The 22,026-nt window shown below is 47.6% G+C and overlaps 2 protein-coding genes across 4 annotated transcripts in view; one reads left to right on the top strand and one right to left on the bottom strand.

Moving 5' to 3' along the window:
• ILDR2 (immunoglobulin like domain containing receptor 2) overlaps positions 1-10,210 on the top strand; it is a 43,218-nt gene extending 33,008 nt beyond the window's left edge. For both annotated transcript variants that reach the window (XM_072885634.1, XM_072885625.1), the window contains 3 exons: positions 426-636; positions 1,562-2,252; positions 3,092-10,210. In XM_072885634.1, the coding sequence (XP_072741735.1) occupies positions 426-636; positions 1,562-2,252; positions 3,092-3,127 (938 nt within the window). In that variant the 3' untranslated portion in view covers positions 3,128-10,210. The remainder of the gene's footprint in view (positions 1-425; positions 637-1,561; positions 2,253-3,091) is intronic.
• Positions 10,211-15,969: 5,759 nt separating this feature from the next.
• LOC140662310 (uncharacterized) lies at positions 15,970-21,775 on the bottom strand. 2 transcript variants are annotated; one of them, XM_072885654.1, is made up of 4 exons: positions 21,709-21,775; positions 20,655-20,874; positions 18,210-18,296; positions 15,970-17,754 (listed from the first exon to the last, which is right to left on the bottom strand). In XM_072885654.1, exons 3-4 carry the CDS (start codon positions 18,259-18,261, stop codon positions 16,835-16,837), a joined length of 972 nt encoding a protein of 323 aa, XP_072741755.1. In that variant the 5' UTR covers positions 18,262-18,296; positions 20,655-20,874; positions 21,709-21,775; the 3' UTR covers positions 15,970-16,834. The 2 variants fall into 2 exon arrangements, with proteins under 2 accessions (XP_072741755.1, XP_072741747.1); XM_072885646.1 differs by having other exon boundaries at positions 18,210-18,299.
• Positions 21,776-22,026: the final 251 nt, after the last annotated feature.

The raw sequence follows: 22,026 nt of genomic DNA on the forward strand, positions 1-22,026 counted from the left end.
TTCCACCAAGCTCAGTGCCCACCTTGCAAGGGCGGAGAGCTCACATGTGCTACTGAAGCAGGGCTGAGGGGGGATTTCTGCATGAAGGCTGAACTCAGTTATCTGGAACACAGGCATCTGATGCCATTTGGGATACCCTTAGAATATCCCACCTGGCTGGTAGCTACCAGCCAGTTCAGAAGACCTGTAGGTCTAACAGCAGCTCTATGTCCAAACTGAGCCCCAGGAGTCTTGGTCCGGATCGGTCAAGGGTTTGGAGAAGGGCCTTGGATTCCATTTTGATTTTTTTATAATGGAGGGCAGCTCAGCTTTGTTCTGAAAAAGCTGCAGCTGGGCTCACCACAGCCCTCCTGTCCTCTCCTCCCCTCTCACATATGCTATTAGGTGATGCCTGTCTCATTTCTGTTCTGTAACCTCCCCTGCAGATAACAACACCATCTCTGAACTCAGCTCTTTGCATGAAGAGGACTTGAACTTCCGGCAGCCCTACCGCCAGGTGCGAAGGAAACCTCTGCCTCCTGCGGGGGACCTGGACGGCGATGCTGAATACTGGGCGGGAGTGATCGGCGGGGGCAGCACGTCAAGATCACAGGCTGTGTCTGATTACAGAGATGAGCGGGACAGTTTCCGGCACAGGTGAGGAGTGCCGTGTTGGGAGGCAGCTATATCTGGCAAAGTAGTAAAGAAAGGAGAAGGGACAGATGGACTGGTAGCTCTTCTCCAATTCCTGCTGCTCTGGTTCTGCTTAACAGGACAGAGGGATTAGAGAGAAAGAGGAAATCTGGAGATGTCGTTAAATGAGGTCAGAATGAATCTGATTCCCACAAGCCTGCTGAAGCGTACCCAGCTGGGCAAAGCTAGGTACCAGCCCCATTCCAGGTGGGATGTAAAAGTGAGATCAATAGGAAACCAAGCCACCCTTCCCCAAGTGCTCTCTTGAGATTTGTACCTGATCCCTCCAGCACTTCCCAGTGCTGGTGCACTTCATTAGGAGTCACACCCTGGTGCTTTGGTGCAGCAAGACCTGTACTCCAGGCCTAAAGGACTGGCACTCTGGCACTAGAAGAGAGATACCACATCCTTCCCTCACATATCAACAGCCCAGTCTCCCGAAAGCATGGCGGGGATTTCCTTCCCTCAGTACTGGGCTATCGTGCCAGCTCACTCTCTTTAAACCTGCTTCAAAATTGCCCTGCTGCGAGCTTCTGTAGCTGGGTTCTTGGGTTTTCCCAGCAGGACATACACCTACAAGCTTTGGGGCCAAGGAGAAGCAAGTCCAGCCCTGCATACTGGAGGACAAAGGAGGTGCACTCGGGGGTTAATCTTGGGTAACATTAGACATGTAGAGTCCGAGCTGTCTGCACTAAGCTGCCTTTACAGTCAGCAGAGAGAAGCAGGGATTTCGAGGATGTGATACATCTCTTCCTACAGAAGATGATGAAAACAGGTCAGATGATTCATGCCCCAGGAGTGCCTGTTTCCCTCCATTGTCTGTGAAGGCAGCCGAGGGGATGAGCGCAGCTGAATTCTGCCCTCTAACACTACCTCTTCCCTCCTCTAGCCAGCAGAGATCCAAGTCCGAGATGTTGTCACGTAAGAGTTTCTCTGTGGGAGTGCCGGCCGTCTCTATGGACGAGCTGGCAGCCTTTGCAGAGTCCTACAGCCAGCGGACCCGGCGGGCAGACAGCCAGGAAACTCGGCGTTTTGAGCGGTCAGAGTCGCATGGCGGCCGCGGCGGAGGGCTGCCCCACCAGGATAGCTCCATGGAGGAGTACTACACCAAGCGTAGCAGAGGGAACCGAGAGCCGCTGACGGACTCGGATCGGGGCTGGTCATACAGCCCACCCCGGAGACGGGCCCATGAGGAGAAGCACCTGCCCAGGCTGGTGAGCCGGACGCCCGGAGGGAGCCAGAAATACGATCACTCCTACCTCAGCAGCGTCTTGGAGAGGAAATCCCGGAGCTACGATGAGAGCGGTGACCACAGTGAAACCCCCTCAAAGCTGAGCTCGCAGCCCAGCCAGAGAGGAGGGGGAACATATTACGCCTGGTCACCACCCTCTACCTACAAAGCCGAGAAGTCGCAGCAGCAGCCGCAGCAGCCACCACCACCGTCTCAGCAGGAGGAAGGGGAGGACACCCTGCCCCCATACAGTGAGAGGGAGCTGAGCCGAGGCCCTTCATACAGGGCCAGGGAGCAGGCCTACCTCAATGCCTCTGACAAGAAGAGGAAAAAGGATCCCAAGAAAGCAGTGAGGCCATGTCTGGTGTTCCTGGTCCAAATAGGCTGAGCGGGGAGCCAGCAGGCAGGGCTTAGGGGCAGGGTGGCTCTCCAGGAGGGTAGAGCCTGGAGTCCAAGTATGGGGAACCCCAGATAAGGGGAGTCACTGCAGGAGGAGGGCAGTCACTGGGTGTAGGAGGCTAGAAGGGGAAGTAGCTCCCACCCAGGACTCCATGATGGAGGGGAGGGACAGATGTGATGTGCCTGAGACTGGGGAGGTAAGGGATGTTTCTGGCATCTGTTGCGTGGTGATCCAAGGAAGTGGGAGTTTATCTAGGGTTTAGGAGGGAAGGGAACTTACCCAGGGTTTACAGAAATTACAGGGCATTGCTTTGGCCTTGATCCTTGTTAAGGAAGGGTTGAGAGGCTCTGTTCTTCTGGACTGGGACAGGACTAGTAGCAAGGCATGGTGTAAGAGACTTCAGGTCTTTCTGAAAGGGGTGAGATGACAGACTCCTGTGGGTGCATGTCCATAGGCATGTGTAGGGGCCATGCATGCCAAAGGCACGCCTCACACAGGATACCAGCAAGTGCAAAACATCCTGCCACAGTCCGGGCTAGTGAGGACTGATGAGTTCATGGTTGTCAGGGAAGGGGAGCTGGCTGAAGTCTGCTCCATGAGGAAGACCTTGTCACTAGAGCAGCTTGGCTGTTAGCCCTGAGCTTAAGTGGCATGTGTGAGAGAGGAAAGGAGTGTGAGCGGACAAAGCCATTGCTGTTTGGTTGTGTCTCTGTCAAAGCTACATCAGTCTCTTTGTCCGTTCCATCGGTGCTTTCTTGTTGACATTTCTCTTCTCTCTTTCCTCTCAGAACGATTTCCCAACAAGGATGTCTCTTGTGGTTTGAAGTTGTTGAGGACATGTCATGTTGGTGGGCTGGATACCGTGAGGTGACTGCGGTGGAAAAGATACAGAGCAACAAGCAAGACAGGCCTCTGTGAACCTTTGCAGCCACCAGCCATGGACTCTTTGTTTCAATTGTTTCATCGGAGGAGCAGAGGCTTTCATAAGAGAGAGACTCCCATGAACAGCACTCGATCTCAGAGGCTCTGGAAGTCTGCCAGGAAAATGAGGCCAGGGCTCTCTTTGGCACCCTGCTTTCCAGTGCCCTCCATTCTGTGCTGGAAGGCAGCCACGTCCCTACTGTCCCTGCAGCCCTGAACTACAAGCAAGGCTGCCTCTATGCCTCTTGCCCTGTCTCATGTGCAGAGAGAGGCCTGTGTGCATACCTCTTTGCGCTCTCTGTCTCTTTAGTTCTTTGTTTGGATCAGAATTGTCTTCATACTTATACTTAGAGCCTTTTCTGTATCATCCCCATGCTGGGAGGAGGCCTTGTTCTCACTGCTGCAGACTGCCTCCAGCTGATCAGTCCCTAAATCGTGAAAGACTGATGAGGTGTTACTTTGGCAAGGGCTGAACAGAGAGAGAGAGAGACAATTATGGGCTGGTTTGTTCAATATATTTAGTTCTGTTCATTGTGTGATGAGAGTTGCAGGTGAGATTGATGTATTGTTTCGAAAGTGGATCAAAGTAGCTTTTATTGTGATGAGAGCATGATGTGTTTCTTCCCCCACCCCCAACTGTGATTTGTTTTGATACAGTTGCATTTTCTTCCAGCTGATGCAGCTGTAACCCTGTAGAGCTTCAAGCTAGAATATCTACTCCACTGTATCATAAGCAGTGCTCTAGCCTTGCTGGTGCTCTGCTTCCAGCACCACCAGACATCTCTGCATAGTGAGTGGCCTTTTTGTTTTAAGGAAGCAAAAAGGGAAAGTCTCAGTGAGAGGGCAGCTGCAGAACTTCATTCTGTGCTGCTGGTATTACTCCTTTCTGGTCATTGTTCCCAGACATTGAAGAGAGCAGTAACAGCAATGGAAAAAGAATTAACACTGTGGATGAACACAAGCTTTGAAAGTCACCTTTTTCACTTAGAACCATTTCAAGCATTTCAGTTGTGACATGGTTTTAGTGGCTGTTGTCTCGGGAACAGCTGAATTTAGAAGTGAGTGCTTCACACCGTCTGGAAGCCTGACATTCTGGTTTTCATAGGGTATAATGCAGTCATTTCTTTAGTTTTTAGCTGCTAAAATCATAATGTGAAGGAAGATGATGGGAACATTTTAAGGTGCAGCATCTTGATCCCTATTACACCTAGAAATTAGCACCCTATTGTGCTATGGACATTGTCAGCCTCTGAAATGCCATCTCTGATGTTGCTCTGAAAATCTGGGGAGCTGTCTGGCCTCAGGTGCTCACTCTGGCAATACTGTTTTGAACATGAGATTTATTAACATCACTGCAGTTCTCTACAAAAATGACAGATTCATTTCTGTGTCACTCCTTTGCCATATCAGTTCACCAGGAATGGTCAGGAGAGAGGAAGAATAAACTCCACAGATCTGATGACAGTGCAGTTTTCATGCTAGAAGGTGAATTGATAAAAGGATGGCTTTCTTCTCCTCCCATGCTCCTCTAGCGATGAATGTAGTTTTGGAAATCCCAGTTCTGGGTCTTTCTGGCCAGAGAAGAATTAGCCTGCAGGGGCATACAGTCATGGAACCACAGAGTGGTTTGGGCAGAAAGGGACCTTTAAAGATCATCTAGTTCCAACCCCCTGCCATGGACAGGGACATCTTACACTAGATCAGGTTGCTCAAAGTCCCAGCCAGCCTGGCCTTGAGCACTTCAGTGATGGGACATCCACGACTTTTCTGGGCAACATCTTCCAGTGTCTCGTCACCCTCATTGTAAAAAAATTTATTCCTTATGTCTAATCTAAATCTACCCTCTTTTAGTTTAAAACCGTTGCCCCTGGTAAAAAGTCTCTCCCCGTCTTTCTTATAAGCCCCCTGTAAGTACTGAAAGGCTGCAATAAGGTCTCCCCAGAGCCTTCTCTTCTCCAGGCTGAACCACCCCAGCTCTCTCACTCAGCCTTTCCTCATAGGACAGCCATTCCAGCCCTCTGATCATTTTCGTGGCCCATTGCAGGGGCCTCCAGGTAGTTGGGCATGATTTGCCCTTTGTGAAGCCATGCTGGCTGTCTCTAGTCACGACCTGGCCATCCATATGCCTTGACATAACTTCCAGGAGGATCTGTTCCATGGTCTTCCTGGGCACAGAGATGAGGCTGACTGGTCAGTAGTTCCTAGGGTCCTCCTTTTTAAAAATGGGTGTGATGTTTCCCTTTTTCCAGTCACTGGGGACCTGACTGCCTGACCGCCATGACTTTTCAAACAGGGAGAGCAGCTTAGCAACTACATTTGCCAGTTACGTGCTAACTACATCTACTTGTGTGATGGCTGGAGAGATTAAATTTTAATTATTTTAATATTTTCTCATCTTTAGTGTATGTTCCTAGGAAAATCACAGCATAGTTCACAAATCACAACCAGAGGTAGGCAGGTGGTTGCCATCTGAGGTCTCCATGGCCTTGAGAAGTCTACAGAGCTACACTACATGTTATTTTAAATTAACCATTTCATCCCTGATGTATGATGATAGTAGCAGCAAGAAATGTTAATGTTTTGTTAGTCTGAAAACTTTGGGAACCCCTATGCCATGAATTTCCAGGGAGTTTAGCCTGCTATCTTTTCCATCAGACATCCATCAGACCCAGGAAACTTTTTACACAGAAATTTGAAAATGCATGTGCAACAACGACTATGTCAGAAAGGGGCCAAAACAGTGATGTAACAGTCTCTGAATACCTACATCTTTTAAATCATACTGAAAGCCAGAGTGTCACAATCTCCTCCTCATTTCAGTTATGTCTGTCCCTCATCTCAGTCACTGTAGTTTATTTGATGAAGCCCTCAGGAATGAGTTGCGTGTCTTAAAAATACAAGCCTTCCCCTCGTTTATTTGAATCAGTTTTGTTTGCTCAGTGCTGGTATTTTAGGGCATTTGTACACTATGTGTAGGAAGTTGCCATTTTATTTATCTAGCTTATAAATAAGTAGTTGCAAGCTAATTCTCTTAAGAAAACTATTTCAATTGTAGAAACAACTGTTCATAAGAACTGTCCCAACATTTCTTTTGAATCCAAGCACCTGGAAAAGTATTGACGATTTTATGAGTAGTGATGGTATGAGTTTTACCAGATGATAAAAATTTCAGCCTAAAAAAAAACCAAAACCCAAAAAAACCCCCCCACAGGTCTTAATTTCCTGAAGTCAGATCTGGGCAGCACTCATCAGTTGGCTCCACCTTTGCTCTAAAATTTTAGATTTCATATCTCCCTATACAAATCTGAAGGAATTTTCAGATAGCGTCTGTCCTCAGGCCATGTTTATTTTTCCCATTAGAAATGTGTCTGCAGCAGCACCAAATGGACCAAATCAAAAAGTGAGGGGTGACATAGAGTAGGGCTTCCATCTATAGCTACACAACCCTAATGACCTGGGACTCTTGCAGCAGAGAGGAGCAGGGCACCAGAGCCTGATGGAGAGGCTGAGAGGAACCTCTTGTTTCAGAAAAGAAGGAATGGTTTGTGTCTGCGCCATCTCTCAGAACACCTGCAGAATGCTGGCACTGGAAAATAATGAGCCTGATTATTACAGGGTCTCAGATTATAAATTTTCCAGTGATCAATTTTTATTGCTGGCATAAAATTAAAATCCTTTTCATACAGGATATGAATGTCTGGGTCATGTCAAGGACAAGGATGGTTTTGTGGCCTTAAAATGAAGCATCACAACAGTGACCTGCTAAGAAGACAACTGAGATAACGAGTGAATCCTGGAGAAAAAAAAAAAAAAAGCCCTTACAGCAACAGCAGGATCAAGCATCAGTGGTAAATTTGGCTGTGCTGTCAAAAATGTGATCTGGGCTACCAAAAGAAGTTTTGACATAATGGAATGAGAAAATAAATACCAATGGTAATGACTTCTCAACAATCCCATTATTCCTTTAAAGTACACTGTAAAAGTTCCAGGGGGTGGCTTCAGTGTGAATATCCTCAGACCACTCCATTTCCACTGGAATGGAAAACTAACAAAACTAGCACTTTGAATACTTACAAATTTTGAGAAACTCCAACATATACCACCTGAGACAGGCAGCCAGAATTATTCAGGTCTTTGTGCTGGCATATAATATAGGGGACTGGAACTGTAAGCATCCTAGCCTTTGTTGCTGTTATTAGGTCAGAGATGGCCATCAGCAGCGTGCCCCAGGCCCACCTCGCCTTCCCTGCAGCCAGCGTTGGCAGCCTTGTGTGCTGAGTTTCCCCAAGAGGTCCCAGCTCCTGCTGTGATGTCTGGGTCCCTCCGTAGCTCAGTGAATTGTGGTATTCATTCTGGCTTGTGACTCTGGGTACCTGCTGCCTGTGGATCAGAAGTTACACTGCTTTCCTGGCCTTTTCCAACAAGCCCCCTCAAGGTGGGCAATACCAATTCACCTGTAACAGAAATAAGACAAATGGTTTTGCCATCACCGAAGACACTTACATGCCAATCCTCTCCAAAGAGTTACCTAATCCTCTCCAGAGAGTTACCTAAAACTGGCCAGAGAAATTTGTGGGAGGGAGTAGCAAAGAAAGTACCAGGCATTGTAAGATGGAACTGGCCTTTTGCAGGGAGGAGAGAAGGGGCATTCTCTGAGCATTTTTTTTCAGGGAGTTTCAGGAGAGTTAACCACAGACGGATGCCACCACGGGGGTGTGACCAGCTTCCTCCAAAAACAGAGTGATCTGACATTGCGCAGAAGAGCTTTGCTTGGTCAAGTTGCCAGCCCACTCGTACAGTTCCAGGTTGTCTTGAGCAAGGTAACTGCTAACTCTCCAAATACTCAAAGAGGACTATGTCTCTTCTGACCCAAGGTCCTGCCCAAAGCTTCTCTGAAGAGATGCAGGACAGCCCCTGGGCTGTACAAATATAGATCCCTGAGAAGGAGCAATCACAAAACATTTCAGAAGTCAAACCTAACCACAGACTGTGACAGGTACATAAACACAACAACACAGTTGTTTATCATGCCTGGGCTATTCTGAAAATCAATTTAAGGTCATGGAGATTGTTTTGCTGAGAAACCACTTGGAGCTATCTTCCATTTTCTCCAGGGAGCTTTCACACAGGGTTGTGGGTGAGAATCTGTTCTGTGTCTCTAAGTACAGGGTTCGGGACACATGGAAACAGAAGCTAAAGGGGCTTTAGCTCATTTCTTGCCTGGGTCCAGGAGCAAAGAGACCTTTGGCATAAGCCAGATGTTGCAGATCTGACCCTATGACTCCAGAAATCTCTGTGGTACAGCATCTCCGTCAGGCTATACTGGCCATACATGCTTTCCACAACAGCTGTGACATTGGAACCACCCTCATCATCACTTGGGGCTCCTAAAGTCCCTTTTCCATTGCCTGGGAGATCAGAAAAGAGATCCATTACATAATGTGACGGGACAGCTATCATTTTGATGATCTTAAAAATGCTATCTGGATTACCAGCATTAGAAACAGAAAAATCAAGAATAAAGTTAGTTAATACTAAAGGAATGAATCTGCCATGATTCCCATATGAATTCTCTTGTGACCTTTGTAATTGCTTTTTGACATTCACCCCTGCCTGCATGGGGGCCTTTGCCAGGAGAGACCTTCACCTCCTCTCCCTTTCTGCCTGTTATTTTTTGTCATGCTGGTAATCCCTCTCTGACCCCTCTGCTTTCCTTGGCTATTTCCAGTTAACCTTCAGTGTTGCACCTAGGGGTTCCAGTCAATTTAGATGTAGAGTGAGTGGCATTTTGTAAAAAGGCATTTTTACCCCCTATAAAAGCAAAAATTACAGAATACACAAAACAAACCCCTAAGCCCTCCAGATATTCTCTCAAGCCCAAGCAGGGATGTTACTGGAAACATTTTAAAAATTAAAGCTGAACATAATTTCAAAATGAGTAAGCATTGTTTTCAACCCCAGGGCAGCTGCAGTCACAGCTCTGAAGTGCAAACAACAGAAGCAAATGCATTCAGTTTTCATTGTCCTTGGCAAGAGCAGTGGCAGAGAGAAGCAGCATTTCATGAGTCATAGAAAGCAAATGGGATTCCAAGATGCTATTAGTTACATTTGAGTTTAAGAGTATGAATTCAAAGTTGACAGGCTCATTTTAAAAGCAAAATTCAGTTCAAGGAAGTGGCAAGGTTTTAATCTCTAATGCCTAGTGGTGGCTCTCCACCACACCTGCTCACTTTATATAGAAAAATAGATTTTTTTTCTGCAAAGCTTCTCCTAGTGCTCTGAGAACAATGCGCCCTCTGTGCCCCAAGCATCAAAATGAACTCAGAGGTGAAAGGAGCCTCTTGTGCATCCCTGTCCCCAGCCAAACAGCCTGTAGAGCACCAATACCATCCCCATCATGCATCCCAACAGACTCACCTTTAGTTCTGTTTGTATAAGCTACAGTCCAGAGACTCAGGTGGGAGCTAGGTGCCTGCTGTTGCTGACTTTTCATAGACCCTGTTGAAAGCCCCAGCCCAGGGGTATAGTCCTCTTGCTGTTTATCAATGAACTGTTGTTTTGGTTGTTTTTTTTTTCCTGCTGCTATTGCTTGCCTGCAACAGCCATTTTTTTCCCCATTATGCAGTGAGTGGCTTTCTTTGCTGTACTCGGCTGTTATTTTACTTAAATTGCCCTTCTCTCCTGTAATTAACTTGGGGGAGACGGACATAACAATACTCTGTATAATGAAACTACAACACTTTTATAGCTTTTTGGGACACATCCTCATCCCCAGTTACCAAGCATTATACATTTGCCATGCTTGCAGTTTAAAAGTTGTTGCTTTTGAGTTGTCACCATGAAGAATAAAAGCAGGAAAAGCTACCACCAATCTGCCTTTTTATTATCCTGCAGGCAAACAATTTGCCCATTTTTTGCTAAGAAATGAGCAGTTTACACAAGCAGTTTTCAACTCTTTTTTGATTAATGGACAATAAACCAAACATTTTCCAAATAAACCAAAATGGACAATAAACCAAGGAGCAGCAGACCCCTTCATAAGTTTCATACCTAGCTCACACAATAACATATACGAGCACATTCTGCCCAGCCTCTTTTCATGCAAGAAATCCCTAGAAGTACCCCATGGAGCCACACTACCTCACAGAAAGGAGAAACTCTCCCCTGGTTTCACAGACCTAAAAACTTTTTCCCCGTGGATTTTATTGGGAAACTTTATCTTTTTCCTACCGATACGTTCTTTCCTTTTGGCAGTTTGACCCCTTCGTGCTTATGTCTGCAGTACTCTGGACTGATGTTTTCCCTCTCTCATAAACAAGTAACTTCATTCAGATCCTGTCTCTGTGTTATAAATAATGGATGTGGACTCCCACACTGTTTGCAGATGTAATCTGAACAGCATTTACATGTTTAGATCCATATCCACTATGTGTTATCAGCAGTCAGGTACAGGAGAAGCGCATGCAGCTCCCAGCTCTGGTCTGTATTTCCCTGTGCAAGGCATGTCATCCCTTGGCTCTTCAGTTTCCTCCCTGTGGAAAGGGAAGCCATCCAGGGCCACCTGTTTCCTAGGGCAATGCTGGTCAAGCCCCAGCAAGCTCAGCCCCACTCTGGACACCTCTCCCAAATGCCAGGCTGCATCACAACTCCACTTGAATTTTCTGCCTCTGCGCTGAACTAACGCCCCAGCTTTATACCCTTGGCAAATATGGATCCAGATGCAAGCGTTACAATGCAGGCTCGATCCTCACACATTCATACCCTACTAAGTCAACAGCCGTGGCCCCTGGGCCAAAAATACCCCGTAAGCAAGCTCCCTCCTCAGAGACCCGCTAGGCCCCTCAGCTTGGAGCGCAGCACTGAGTGGAAGCTCCCCAAGTAACCCGAAACAATATCCCCACACACCCTTCTGTGCTGGGGAGAGGAGCCGGGGGAGTCGATTCAGTTCAAGCTTCGCCCAAAGGAGCCCGCTGACCCAGCCGGGCCGCCCCGCTCGGTTTTAATCGCCCCCTCACAGGCTGGGGGCGGCGCGGGCAGCGCCTCCCCGCCGGCGCCGCCCGTGGAGAGGCGCCCCCTGGCGGCCCGCCCTGCCGCCGCGCGGAGGAGGGGACGGGACCTCGCTGCCGTCGCCAGCCGAAGCGGCAGGCTCTGTGAAGGGTGGGAGTCGGAGGTCTGGTGAAGGGCTGATCGAATGGAGAGTGTAGCGTTCAAGATCTCTCTAATCTTAACACTTGCCTCTGAAAACCGTCATTAATTTTTTTTTTTTTTTTTTTTTTGCATTTGTGAAGGCGCTCAGTGTTTCTTTGGGCCTCTATTCCTCCTCCTTCCCTCAAAGACACCTCACCCCCCCCACCCCTAGATAAATTTCCAGACCTACAAGAAAAAGGAAAGGTGCCCATACCTTGAAGACAAATGAGAGTGAGGAAGACATGACAACAGGAACACTGAGCAGTTGCCCAGCTCTGTGAGAAGTCACTTTTGGCTGGGGAAACATTTATGCTAGCAAGGTAGAAGTCAGAACTGCCCCTGCAGCTCCCACAGTAACTTCTGGTTAGCCCTCATACAGGTAAGGCTCTTCTGTGTCCAGACCCAGTTGCTCCAGAGCTCTTGGCTGTTGATACAGGTTTGTGATTCAGGGCCATTTCTGAATTAGAAAAATGAGCCTGAAAAAAATTGTCCAAAGTGGTACAGAACCACTTATTCCAGGAGGCATTGTGCTTTCAGTCAGCCCTCACTGTGGGGTAGAAATCCTTTCTGGTTATATTTCAGGTTTGTTTCCATCAGCCCCTCTAGAGCAGGTGTTGGTGATTTTCATGTCCCAGTTATCACATCTTCTCTTTGAGCAACAGATTAGTCAGCAGAGTTGTCTCTGAATAGGTACTCCAGGGTAGTGAGAGTTTGAGCTCCAACTGGATGCATTTTATACTCAAGAGCCTGCTAAATGATTAATTTATTTAGTTTCTTAAAGTTCCCTGCTTCCTGGCAAAGCTAGAATGTCTGTTTCTACAGGCCTTGGTCCTGCTCACCTTAGCATTGCAAATTTTGGCAAGGACTTTATCCTCCAGTAAGGTGGAGATCAGATAAAACTTTATCATAAAAAGCTAAAGGCTTTATCTCTTACACATACACTGCCATGTCCTGCCTCAGGACTGCTGCATCTATCTGTCATCACTAAATCTATGTACAATCACAGAAAAGACACTTGTGGTCCATGCAAATGGACCTCCAACTGGAGGATGTAGGGGTAAATATGGTTAAAGCAAGTCAGCCAAAAGAGAACTGCCCAGGGGCCTCTGGCAGTGTGGGATTGTGCCCTGTTGGGGAGGGCATAGCCCAGCCTGGCTTGCTTCTGCTGGCCACAGGCTCACCTTAGGGAGCAGTCCTGCTGCTGACAGCAGCCCCCCTGTCAGCATCCCCAACAAGAGGAACTGGAACCCATCTCTCATTCTCAGATCAGTAAGATTATGCAAGAAGGGTGAGGTTACTAAAATGAAGACTACCTTAGCTATATAAGCTCTTCCTGGATTTCTCTTCCAAGTTTTTGGCAATCTTAGACTTTGATGGGTAAGCCTACACAGTTAAAGTTTGAGGAATACCTGCCTAAAATGCAGGTCCTACAAATCTTTATGCTTGGACTTGGCTCCTATTACTAAGTGTGTGCAGAAAGGGTGTGTGGGCCTGGTACCTGGAACATTTTTCTTTAGAACTCGGAGCCCTGGCACCTTGAGCTGAAACTATCAATACAGCCAAGTGCTCAGGATTTCTGAAAAAGTAAAACTACTCAAATTAGCAAAAACACAGTCCGCACACACCCCAGTGCAGCCAGTTTACAGAGATTGCACTGTGCACTCCCAGCAGCCACAACTGACTGATGCAACTTGGAACCCCCATCTTTGCTGAACTGAACTGCCAAGACCCAGAGGAGAGCACTTGGTTCCATGCACAAATAGGCCTTCACCTGATGACCAGAGTGACAGAACACATGTGGGCAGCAGACTCAGAGCCTAAGGTATGCTTTAAGTAGCACTGGGGGAGTGAAATGTGGTTTGTTTGTTGTTTCTTTTTTAATGGAAATATATATTTTTATATAGTAATTTTTGTCTTCATTTCTGAGAAGGGAGATCTGAGGCTGCCTTCTGTTCAGGCCAGTATGGTGCCCGAGTGGAAAAATTTCACTCCCCGGTTTCAGTGAGATGCAACTTAGGTTGGTTCTTGTGAATAGCTGTAAAAGGAAAGTTACTGCAACAGAGCTCTGTAATCAAGAGGTCTTCATGGACAGCCTGTCATTCTGATGAGAGACACTTCTTAATTAAGCAAAGATGCCTCATTGTAGCTGAAACAATCCCCAAGTGTCCCAACTTCCCTCATCATATCAATGAGTGGAGTTACAGAGCTCCCAACAACGAGGGGTTTTAGAAGATTTCAAATGAATTTTAAGTCTAAAAGTTCAACACTTGAGCATGTGCAGTGTGCAGAGAATAAATTTCATAAACGTGTTTGAAAAGCATTAACACAGTTTTGTACTACTGCAAAGATCTTTGAAAGGAAGAGTGCAGGTAGCATCCCAAGTATTGGTGGGGAGACCCAAGATCCATGCACTTCTGTGAAAAGCTCAACTTTACTTGCTGGCAAATCCATTAAGAACCAGCCCTTGCAGCTAAGCTTAACTGAGTTTCTGTTTGAGCACCTCAATTACACTGATTTTATGATTAAACTTGTTCCAGTTAATGGGAAAAACAGAAAGAATCCATGGTCAAAATATTGGACAAACTGTTTAAGCTAATGAGGGAGGACACTGGTGTTTGTGAAGCACCTGGTAGTGAGAGCCTGGAGGAGAAAAGGAAAACAGCTGCCTTCAGATAAGCACTAAATTCAAGCACAGGAGCAAAATGGAGGGGAACATGCTGGTGTGCTTCAACACATCAAGCAGCAACACAGAAATGCTCCACGAATATTTATCATCTTACTCAGCCGATTAGGTTGAGTACCCTTAGGTTATGTCTATACCAGTATGTAATATAGTCCCAGGGAGTGAACCTGGGTGCCCAGTCCCTGATCATCTGCTCTACATAACGTATTAGTGTACTATATTCTATACTATATTCTGGAGTAAAGTTGTTTGCAGTAGTCCGCATTCAGTAACTAATTGCTCCTGAAGGACCACCAGTTGAACAAGGCTGTCCACTAGGCCATCCTGCAGGAGCTACATGTCCAGGACATTAGGGTACAGGCCCACCTAAACCAACACATGGTCCAGGCCATGTCTAGCTAGATGGCAACCTGGCATTTTTGACAGGAGCTCACCTGAGCTAATACCACTTGGCTTCTGTGCCCCTGGCACCTTTTACTGTGCAGATGTAACTTCTGTTCGTTGCATTGCTTTGCTCCTTCCACAAACGAACATGACAGGCTGATATTCCAACTCTGAGGCAAGAGACATGTTTTCAGCCAGTTTATGGGGGAGAACTATCATTCAGAATAAATACATATTTTGGTAACAACAGTATGTGTGGCAAGGGCACCACAGAAATGAATTGTAGTTTCTGTTGTACTGTGGCAATGGAGGTATGTGTCTTCCTGATGGGGCTGGGGGAATGCAGAAACAATAAAGGCAATGTGTCAGGCTTTTCCAGGTCTAGTCCTCCCTAGAAACATTTAAAAAAAAAAAAAAATGGAAGAAAAGTAACAAACATGTTAAATGACGTGTTTCTTGGGAACTAACAGCAACACTGGCCATGTTATTTATTTCCTTTTTGGCCTCTCTGTTCTCCTCCGACACCAAGGCTCTCAGGCATTATGTACCTGGCTGCTTGTGAGGCGGTGGTCTAGACTGGACTAATGCAGTTTAAAATGAACTCTCTGAAGTCTGTAATTTAAAAAAACGTGGATCGTCTTATGGATCTGACTTAGGGCACAGCCATGTGAACAGTTAATCAGCACAGCTGTATTAATTCAGGCTCTAGAAGGGAAGGTGGGAGTAGAGTGAGACCAATGGAGCATGAAGCTGTGCCTTCTGTGATAGCAGGTGGTGGCTAAGGGAGGTATGGATGTATCTAAATTACTCAGACAGTAATTCCAGTCACATTGGTACTGTTCACAGCTTGCTTGTTTCCTCGAGATCCTGTGCTCTTCAGGCTGGGCATTCTCTTTGCCCTTAGCGATATCGCCCATTTGGGAGCTCATCTCCATGTGAAAACTCACTGTTAGCATTAGGCCTATATGCGGTGCTGAAAATAAAAATTCTACAGCACAACAGATTTGATCACTTCATTTTCTTGCCTAAAGCACACTGTGATTTCTTCCCCTGTTTGGCTCCGTGGGTGGAACAGGCATTTCAGTATACACTGCCACGTTCATTACAGAGAGTTCTTCCGTGCTAGAGATATTAACATCTTTGTTATTACTGCCAGTTCTCTCCTCCCCCGTACCAAGTGGTCGCCTGAGCAAGAATTCCTTTTAAGGACAGACTCCCAGTAATAGTATTCTCCTCCTCAAAGTGAAGAAGATCTCTTCAGAGGTCAGTTCCTTCTGCTTTCTCAGAATCCTGTCTCCCCCATATTCCTTAGAAAGTCATTATTAAAGATGTCAAAACCGCTCGCAAAAATATCACAGAAATTCTAGAAATCAGTGTCATAATTACCTCTTCGTAATCATTAACAACTCAAAACCATATGTTTGAGTTAAAAAGTTTTATGCAAGAAAAAATGTTTAACATTTAATATAAAATCAAAGTTTGACATAGCTTATTTTTCAAACATCATCCTTTTTCTGTTCATCAACTGACAATTAGAAGATCACAATTAAAAAAGTAATCCTAAATACTTTTAAAAGCTTTATAAAAACATTCATAAAGTGCCACCCACAAAAGCACCTAAACAAGAATCTGAAATACCTATTAGGATGTTAATTTACTTAATTGCTGCTGAGGACTAAGCTGTCAGACAGCAGCGTAATTTGTGGAACTGCCAATTTAACAACCATGTAACTCAGCAAAAATACCGTTCCATAGATGTGGCCCCAACAGAGCATCAGCTGGACCCACAACATGTACGCAGAGGCACCCAGCACAGTGTTGTGGGGTTTTAAAATAAATAGATGCTAACACCACCTAAAGCCAAGAATACCAGCAAGTGGGAGATGTGGATTCTAAGGGAAGCCATCATCCCAGGCTGTGGCCTTACTGCGAGGGCAAAACCCAGGCAGGTTCTACAGAAAACAGGTACGACTGTAGCCAGTTTTTACTGGGATAAAAATCACTCCCCACTAGAAATAACAGAAAAAGGCACTGATCCTTGGAACGTCTCTATGTTCTCCTCTCTGGCCTTGAATGTACCATACTGTAAGCACCTTTCTTTTCTCCCTCCCCAAAAGAGGGGCTCAGAACCACTGCACCGCAGTGAACATGCACTAGTTTGTTTGGCAGCGGCCTCCCTCTTTGCTTGAGTGTCTGGGCAGTGCTCACAAACAGATTTACCCAGAAGAAAAGGGGAAAGGCTCTGAGGGCTCCCTCCCCCAAAATTCACGCCCCGTATGAGGTGTCCAGGGAGCAGCTGCGTGTCTTCCCAGCACTAGGTAGCTGCCTATGGTCTGCACGGCCTTCTCTCCACCAACTACTCTGTATGGTGCTTCTGGTGGCGCACCAGCTGGGGCTGGAACCGAAAGCTTTCCCCACACTGGGTGCAGCGGTACGGCTGCTCCCCAGTGTGGATGCGGGTATGCTTGATCAGGTTGGAGTTGCCACTGAAGCCCCGGCCGCACTGGCTGCATTTGTAAGGCTTCTCACCAGTGTGGGTACGAGCGTGGTTAATGAGGTCAGAGCTCTGCCCAAAACATTTGCCACACTGCCCGCAGGCATAAGGCCGGACGCCGTCGTGGGCTCGCTGGTGCTGAAGGAGGTGGGAGTGTTGGCTGAAGCTTTTCCCGCAAGCTGGGCACTTGTAGGGCCGCTCGCCTGTGTGCATACGCTGGTGTTTGATGCAGGTGGAGCTGTCGCTGAAGATCTTCCCGCACTCGCTGCACACGTAGGGTTTGAGCCCGGTGTGGATGCGCTGGTGCTTGAGGAGGTTGGAGCTCTGGCTGAAGCTCTTCCCACACTCGGCACAGGTGTATGGTTTCTGGCCTGTGTGGACCCGCCGGTGCTGGATGAGATGGGAGCTCTGGCTGAAGCCCTTGCCACACTCCCTGCACAGGAACGGGCGCTCCCCAGTGTGCATTCGCTGGTGCTGGATGAGGTGGATGCTCCGACTGAAGCCCTTGCCACACTCAGAGCAGATGGTGGGCCGCTCTGCACGAGGGGCTCGCCGTGAGGCTGCTGCCACCCTTCTCTCCTGTCTTTTCACCAGGCTGATATCAGAGCAAGGCAGCGTAGCCTCTTCTTCCTCCTCACAGTCACGTTGCTGCGCCTCTGGAGAACCACGCTCACTCCCATGGCTGTCCCCCAGCTGTTCCTCTCCTTCTCTGGACCCTGCTGCCAACAAGTCCTGCTGATCTGTGCTTGCAAGGTGATCTGGAAGGGTACCTAGCTCGCCACCTGGAAAAAAAGTACGACCCTAACTGTGATTCTCGCTGGGAAGCGGCACAGCAGAGAATGGGCAAGCTGTTCTCCTAGGGAGCCTGGTCTGCACCATGTAGGAGAAGCAGTAAAGAGAAGACTGGGAGCAAATGGAAACCTAGCTGCAGGAGAGGCTGTATGGCATCATCATGCAACCCAGAGCAGATGTGCCACGAACAGCAGAGCCAAGGGCAATGCTACAGGTACCTCCTTGCCACCAAGAAATCTTCACATTTTGTCTTCTTAATGTTCTGTCTTCTTATACATACTCTTAACAGCAGGCTGACAAAGGCAGGCTGGCTGCCTGCCCTGAGGGGGAAAGAGCAGGTTTCAATATGAGCTGCATGGAATAAAGTGGCTTAAATAACACTGAGGCAGCTCAAAGGACATTTTGTTTGCTCTGTGTTTATAAACTTATCTAACTTATTCCTCACCCATGTATGTCTCCTCCAAGGCCTCATGATCTTGTTCTTCTCCTTGGTCCATCTGGGCACTTACAGCAGGTTCAGCAATCAGGAATCCTTCTTACAAAAGCAAACAAAAGTAATCTCAGTTGAGTATTCATCAAAAGCTCGTCATATGTCTTAAAATCTACTGTCCCTGCTGACTATGGGGAACAAGCAGAGTGGTTGCATAAAAGAATGGAATCAACTGGGCAAACATGTATGGGCATCCTGAGCACTACAGAGGTATCTGGTGTCAGATACTTTCTCTTTCCTTAAAGGAGATTCAAGGTTGCCTCTCTTCTGATAAGCAATATACATTAGGACATACACCAGACGTGCTGGACTCAGAATTGGTTGATAGCAATCATAGATACAGGTGTAAGCAAACAACAAAACCCAGCCATATTTACATTTCTCTACTAATGACAGCCACAAGACTAATTACTCTCCTAAGATTATTTTAAATGGAAAATGACTTTTTGGTCACCAGAACCTGACTTCCTTACTTGCTACCTCATCTCTTCATTCTCCTCCAAGACTCTCAGGCTGAGGCAGCAAAAACCAACAAAACAGGCAATTTAATGTCTTGTCTACTCCAGCTGGATTCTGTTAGCTCCCTGCCTGGCATCCCTACTGAGCTCCAACAACCACCATGAATGCAACTGTTGGGCAGCGTGCTCTTACAAATGCCATCAGCACCAAAGACAAGAAGTTTTTCTTCAGTATTTACTATTTTAAGGCCAAACCCAGCCAAACAGTAAGCAACAGCAGTTAGCATCAAGAGGGCAGGCATTAGCAGTTGCTGCAGAAAAAATGCAGAAGAACAGATAAAATACAATAGTAAGAAAAATTTATTTGAAAAAGTAAGAATCAAAGATGGCAGGGAAAGGATACCACATGGATGAATCTAGGACCAGAGACTGACGTGCATCACAGCTAAAGCTGAGATCACTTACGGGAATATTTTTAAAGCATTTAAGACATTACTTTTTTCCCCCCTTTTAATCTTTATAGTTACTTAATACTAGTTTGCATCACTTCAAAAATATACTCCCTGAACTCTGCTTCAAGCTACCAGTCTCTCTGGACAACCAATATCTCTGGACAACTACTAAAGCTCCAGGTGGAACTGACTAACTCAACAGATGGGCTCTGGTGCAAATACACACTGTAAACTGATGGGTGCCTGGTCGTGGACCCCTTCATCCATCGCCAACAGCTATTTAATGGCAGGTAATGGGTAATAAGGGATTAGATAGTGTCAGAATCAAGGAGACAACTCAGATGAAGGGAACAGATTTGGACCTTGGTTTCCAGTGATTATAAAACCACCAGTCTTGAAGTCTGATTCTAGGTGACAAAGCTGGACAGAAAGAAAGGGAGCAAGCAAAAGAGAAAGACTGCAATCTTGAACTGCAGAACCATGAAGAAAAAAAATAATACGATAAGCAAAAAAGAAGCCTTAGCAAAAAAAAAAAAAGAAGCCTTACAAGTTAATAATCTGAGTCCCTAGTTTAAATATTTGCTGAATGCTGAAGTGGACTACCCCTGCAGGTGGATCATTTCCGGCAGTTCCAAGCTGATATACAAAGGGAGGTTGCTTTCTGCAGCCCTACAGCTCTCAGGACTTTGGCCCTACCAAGAATTTCTGCTGCAATTTTGGCAGTACAAGCCGACCAAGCTATTTACATGCTGCAATAAGTACCAGATGGCCCACCCCCACTCTAGAGCAGGAGGAGTCAAAACCCTGTCACACATAGACCTTTTCCCCCAGGCAGCTAACCACAAACAGCAGGGTTTCTCTCTGAAAGCTGTCAACAAACAGGAACTTTGGAGGAGCAAATCCCTCAGCATTTCAGAGGTGGTATCAGCATCTGACAAATATCCAATAACAACCACCCTGGGGAAACATCTAAGCAAGCAGAGGAGGTAGAAGGAAGAGTTCCCTTCTGCAAAAATTTCCTAGCTCGGGTTGCCATTGACACACTGCTGCTATGCTCAGATTTGCTACGGCAGCTCAGCACAAAGCAGATAGCCTTTATACAATTAACAGGCTAGTCTGGAGTAAGGAAAGAGTTTCTTCCTTTCCCACAATCACAGTCACGTCTCTGTGAAAGGAGGGGACAAACCTCATCAACAGAGGGGACATTCCTTCAGGGATTTCATCTGTGACTGGCAGAAGCATATCCTTGGGCATATTGGGTTATTGCTTGAATGTGGAAACCGAAACAGGAAGCATGTCTGTGTATGTGGGTGTGTGGGGTTACTGTAGGCAACATCCACAGTTTTACTAAAGCAAGATATGAAGGTATCTAATCTGGACCTCCAGCAGGGGCTTTGCAAACACACCATACTGTTCCTGGGGTCTTGGCTTTACTATTGCGATAGCATATATAGATTTTGTAGCTGGGTCCTACAATTTATGTTCTTTACCTTAGCTATTTGCAAACAGCTACTTATTTTCTCTTCCGACCACTCAGCTCTGTATTCCTCCTGTGGTTGTACCAAGCTGTGGAGGTTATGGGACTCATCCTAGTGCAGAGCGCTATACTTTCAGTTTCTCGTGCTCCTTGGGATCTTGCAGTCTGCTCCTGAAGTGCTGTCAGTGGCTAAGCGCTCTCCGCACGGTCATGCCAGGCACGACAGCACAAACCTGCAATTCAGAAGAAGGCGTTCGAATCTTCCTCTCCCCAGTTATTATCTGGGATAGATAATGCTTGCAGTAAAAAAAGGTGAAGACATTTTTATCACAAAACCAGTTAATTATGCAGCTGCACAAATTTGCCCAGCACATATTGGTCTTGTCTTGGGTGTGATGAGAACCCCCTTCCTTGTACCGTCAGATTTGTTCATAAACTACAGCGCTTGTCAGTTGACTGCCTTCCTGCCCAGCTCTGTGCCCAGCTAGGGATGCGGGGGGGGCACGGGGAGACAGACGCAGGGAGCGGAACGGGAGGGCCGCAGCGGAGTGCGCTGCCGGAGCACCCAAAGGCAAGGAGGTGTGCAGGGCGAGCAAGTACTGTGTCGCTTTGGGAACGAGGATTTTCCACAGAGCAGGGGCAGGGGTGCAAAGCTGCCTGTCTGCAACAGCGATCAGAGGCACTGGGTGGAAACTGGGGAAAGAGATGCATTTGCTCTGCGGCAGGCGAAAAGGGATGGAACCGGGGGGAAACTGCATTACAGGCATGGGCTGCAAGCAGACAAGGACGGCAACTACAGCAGAGTGGGGTCTACAAAAGGGGCAAGTTGGCCCTCCCCTTCTCCGAGCTGCATTTTTGCTTCTCCTGCGGGTAGCTCCTTCCTCCACAGTGCCGACAGACAAAAGGCTCAGACACGGGTTTAAAGCCCGGCTCTCAGTGCGGCTGGCCTCCCCCGAGAGCCGGCACAAACCCGCGTGGGCACCCCCGGCCCTGCCCCTCGCTGCCGCCCTGTCCCCCAGCCGAGGGGGTGCGGGAGGCCCGGCCCCGCCGTGCCGTGCCGTGCCTACCTGCAGGGCGCCCGCTCCCGCCCGGCGCCCGCCCCGCTGCGCGCCGGCAGCAGCTTCCTGCTCCGCGGGCAAAGGGCGCTTCCTGGGCGGAGCGGGAGGCGCCGGGCTCGGCGCCGGGGCCGGCCCGGCGGGGAGGCCCCTGCAGCCGCCGTGCCCGGGGCACCCCGCAGCGCCGCCCGGACCCGCGCCCTGCTCCCTGCGCTCCTTGCGGGGCGCAGCCACAGCGCCCGGGGCCTCTCGGCTTGATACCCTGCACCTATCTGCCCGCGGAAGCGCGCCGGGGAGGGCTACTCGGCGGGGTCTAGCGGGCGGAGGGAT

The sequence above is a fragment of the Ciconia boyciana genome, chromosome 1 (assembly GCF_034638445.1).
Source record: "Ciconia boyciana chromosome 1, ASM3463844v1, whole genome shotgun sequence".
NCBI classification, from domain to species: Eukaryota; Metazoa; Chordata; class Aves; order Ciconiiformes; family Ciconiidae; genus Ciconia; species Ciconia boyciana.

Bases quoted from the DNA above. Each gene is read 5' to 3' on its own strand.
- LOC140662310 (XM_072885654.1), bottom strand. From the start codon at position 18,261: ATGGACCAAGGAGAAGAACAAGATCATGAGGCCTTGGAGGAGACATAC. The intron at 17,755-18,209 runs GTGAGGAATAAG...CTTTTTTTCCAG, and splicing joins CTTGGAGGAGACATACATGG to GTGGCGAGCTAGGTACCCTT.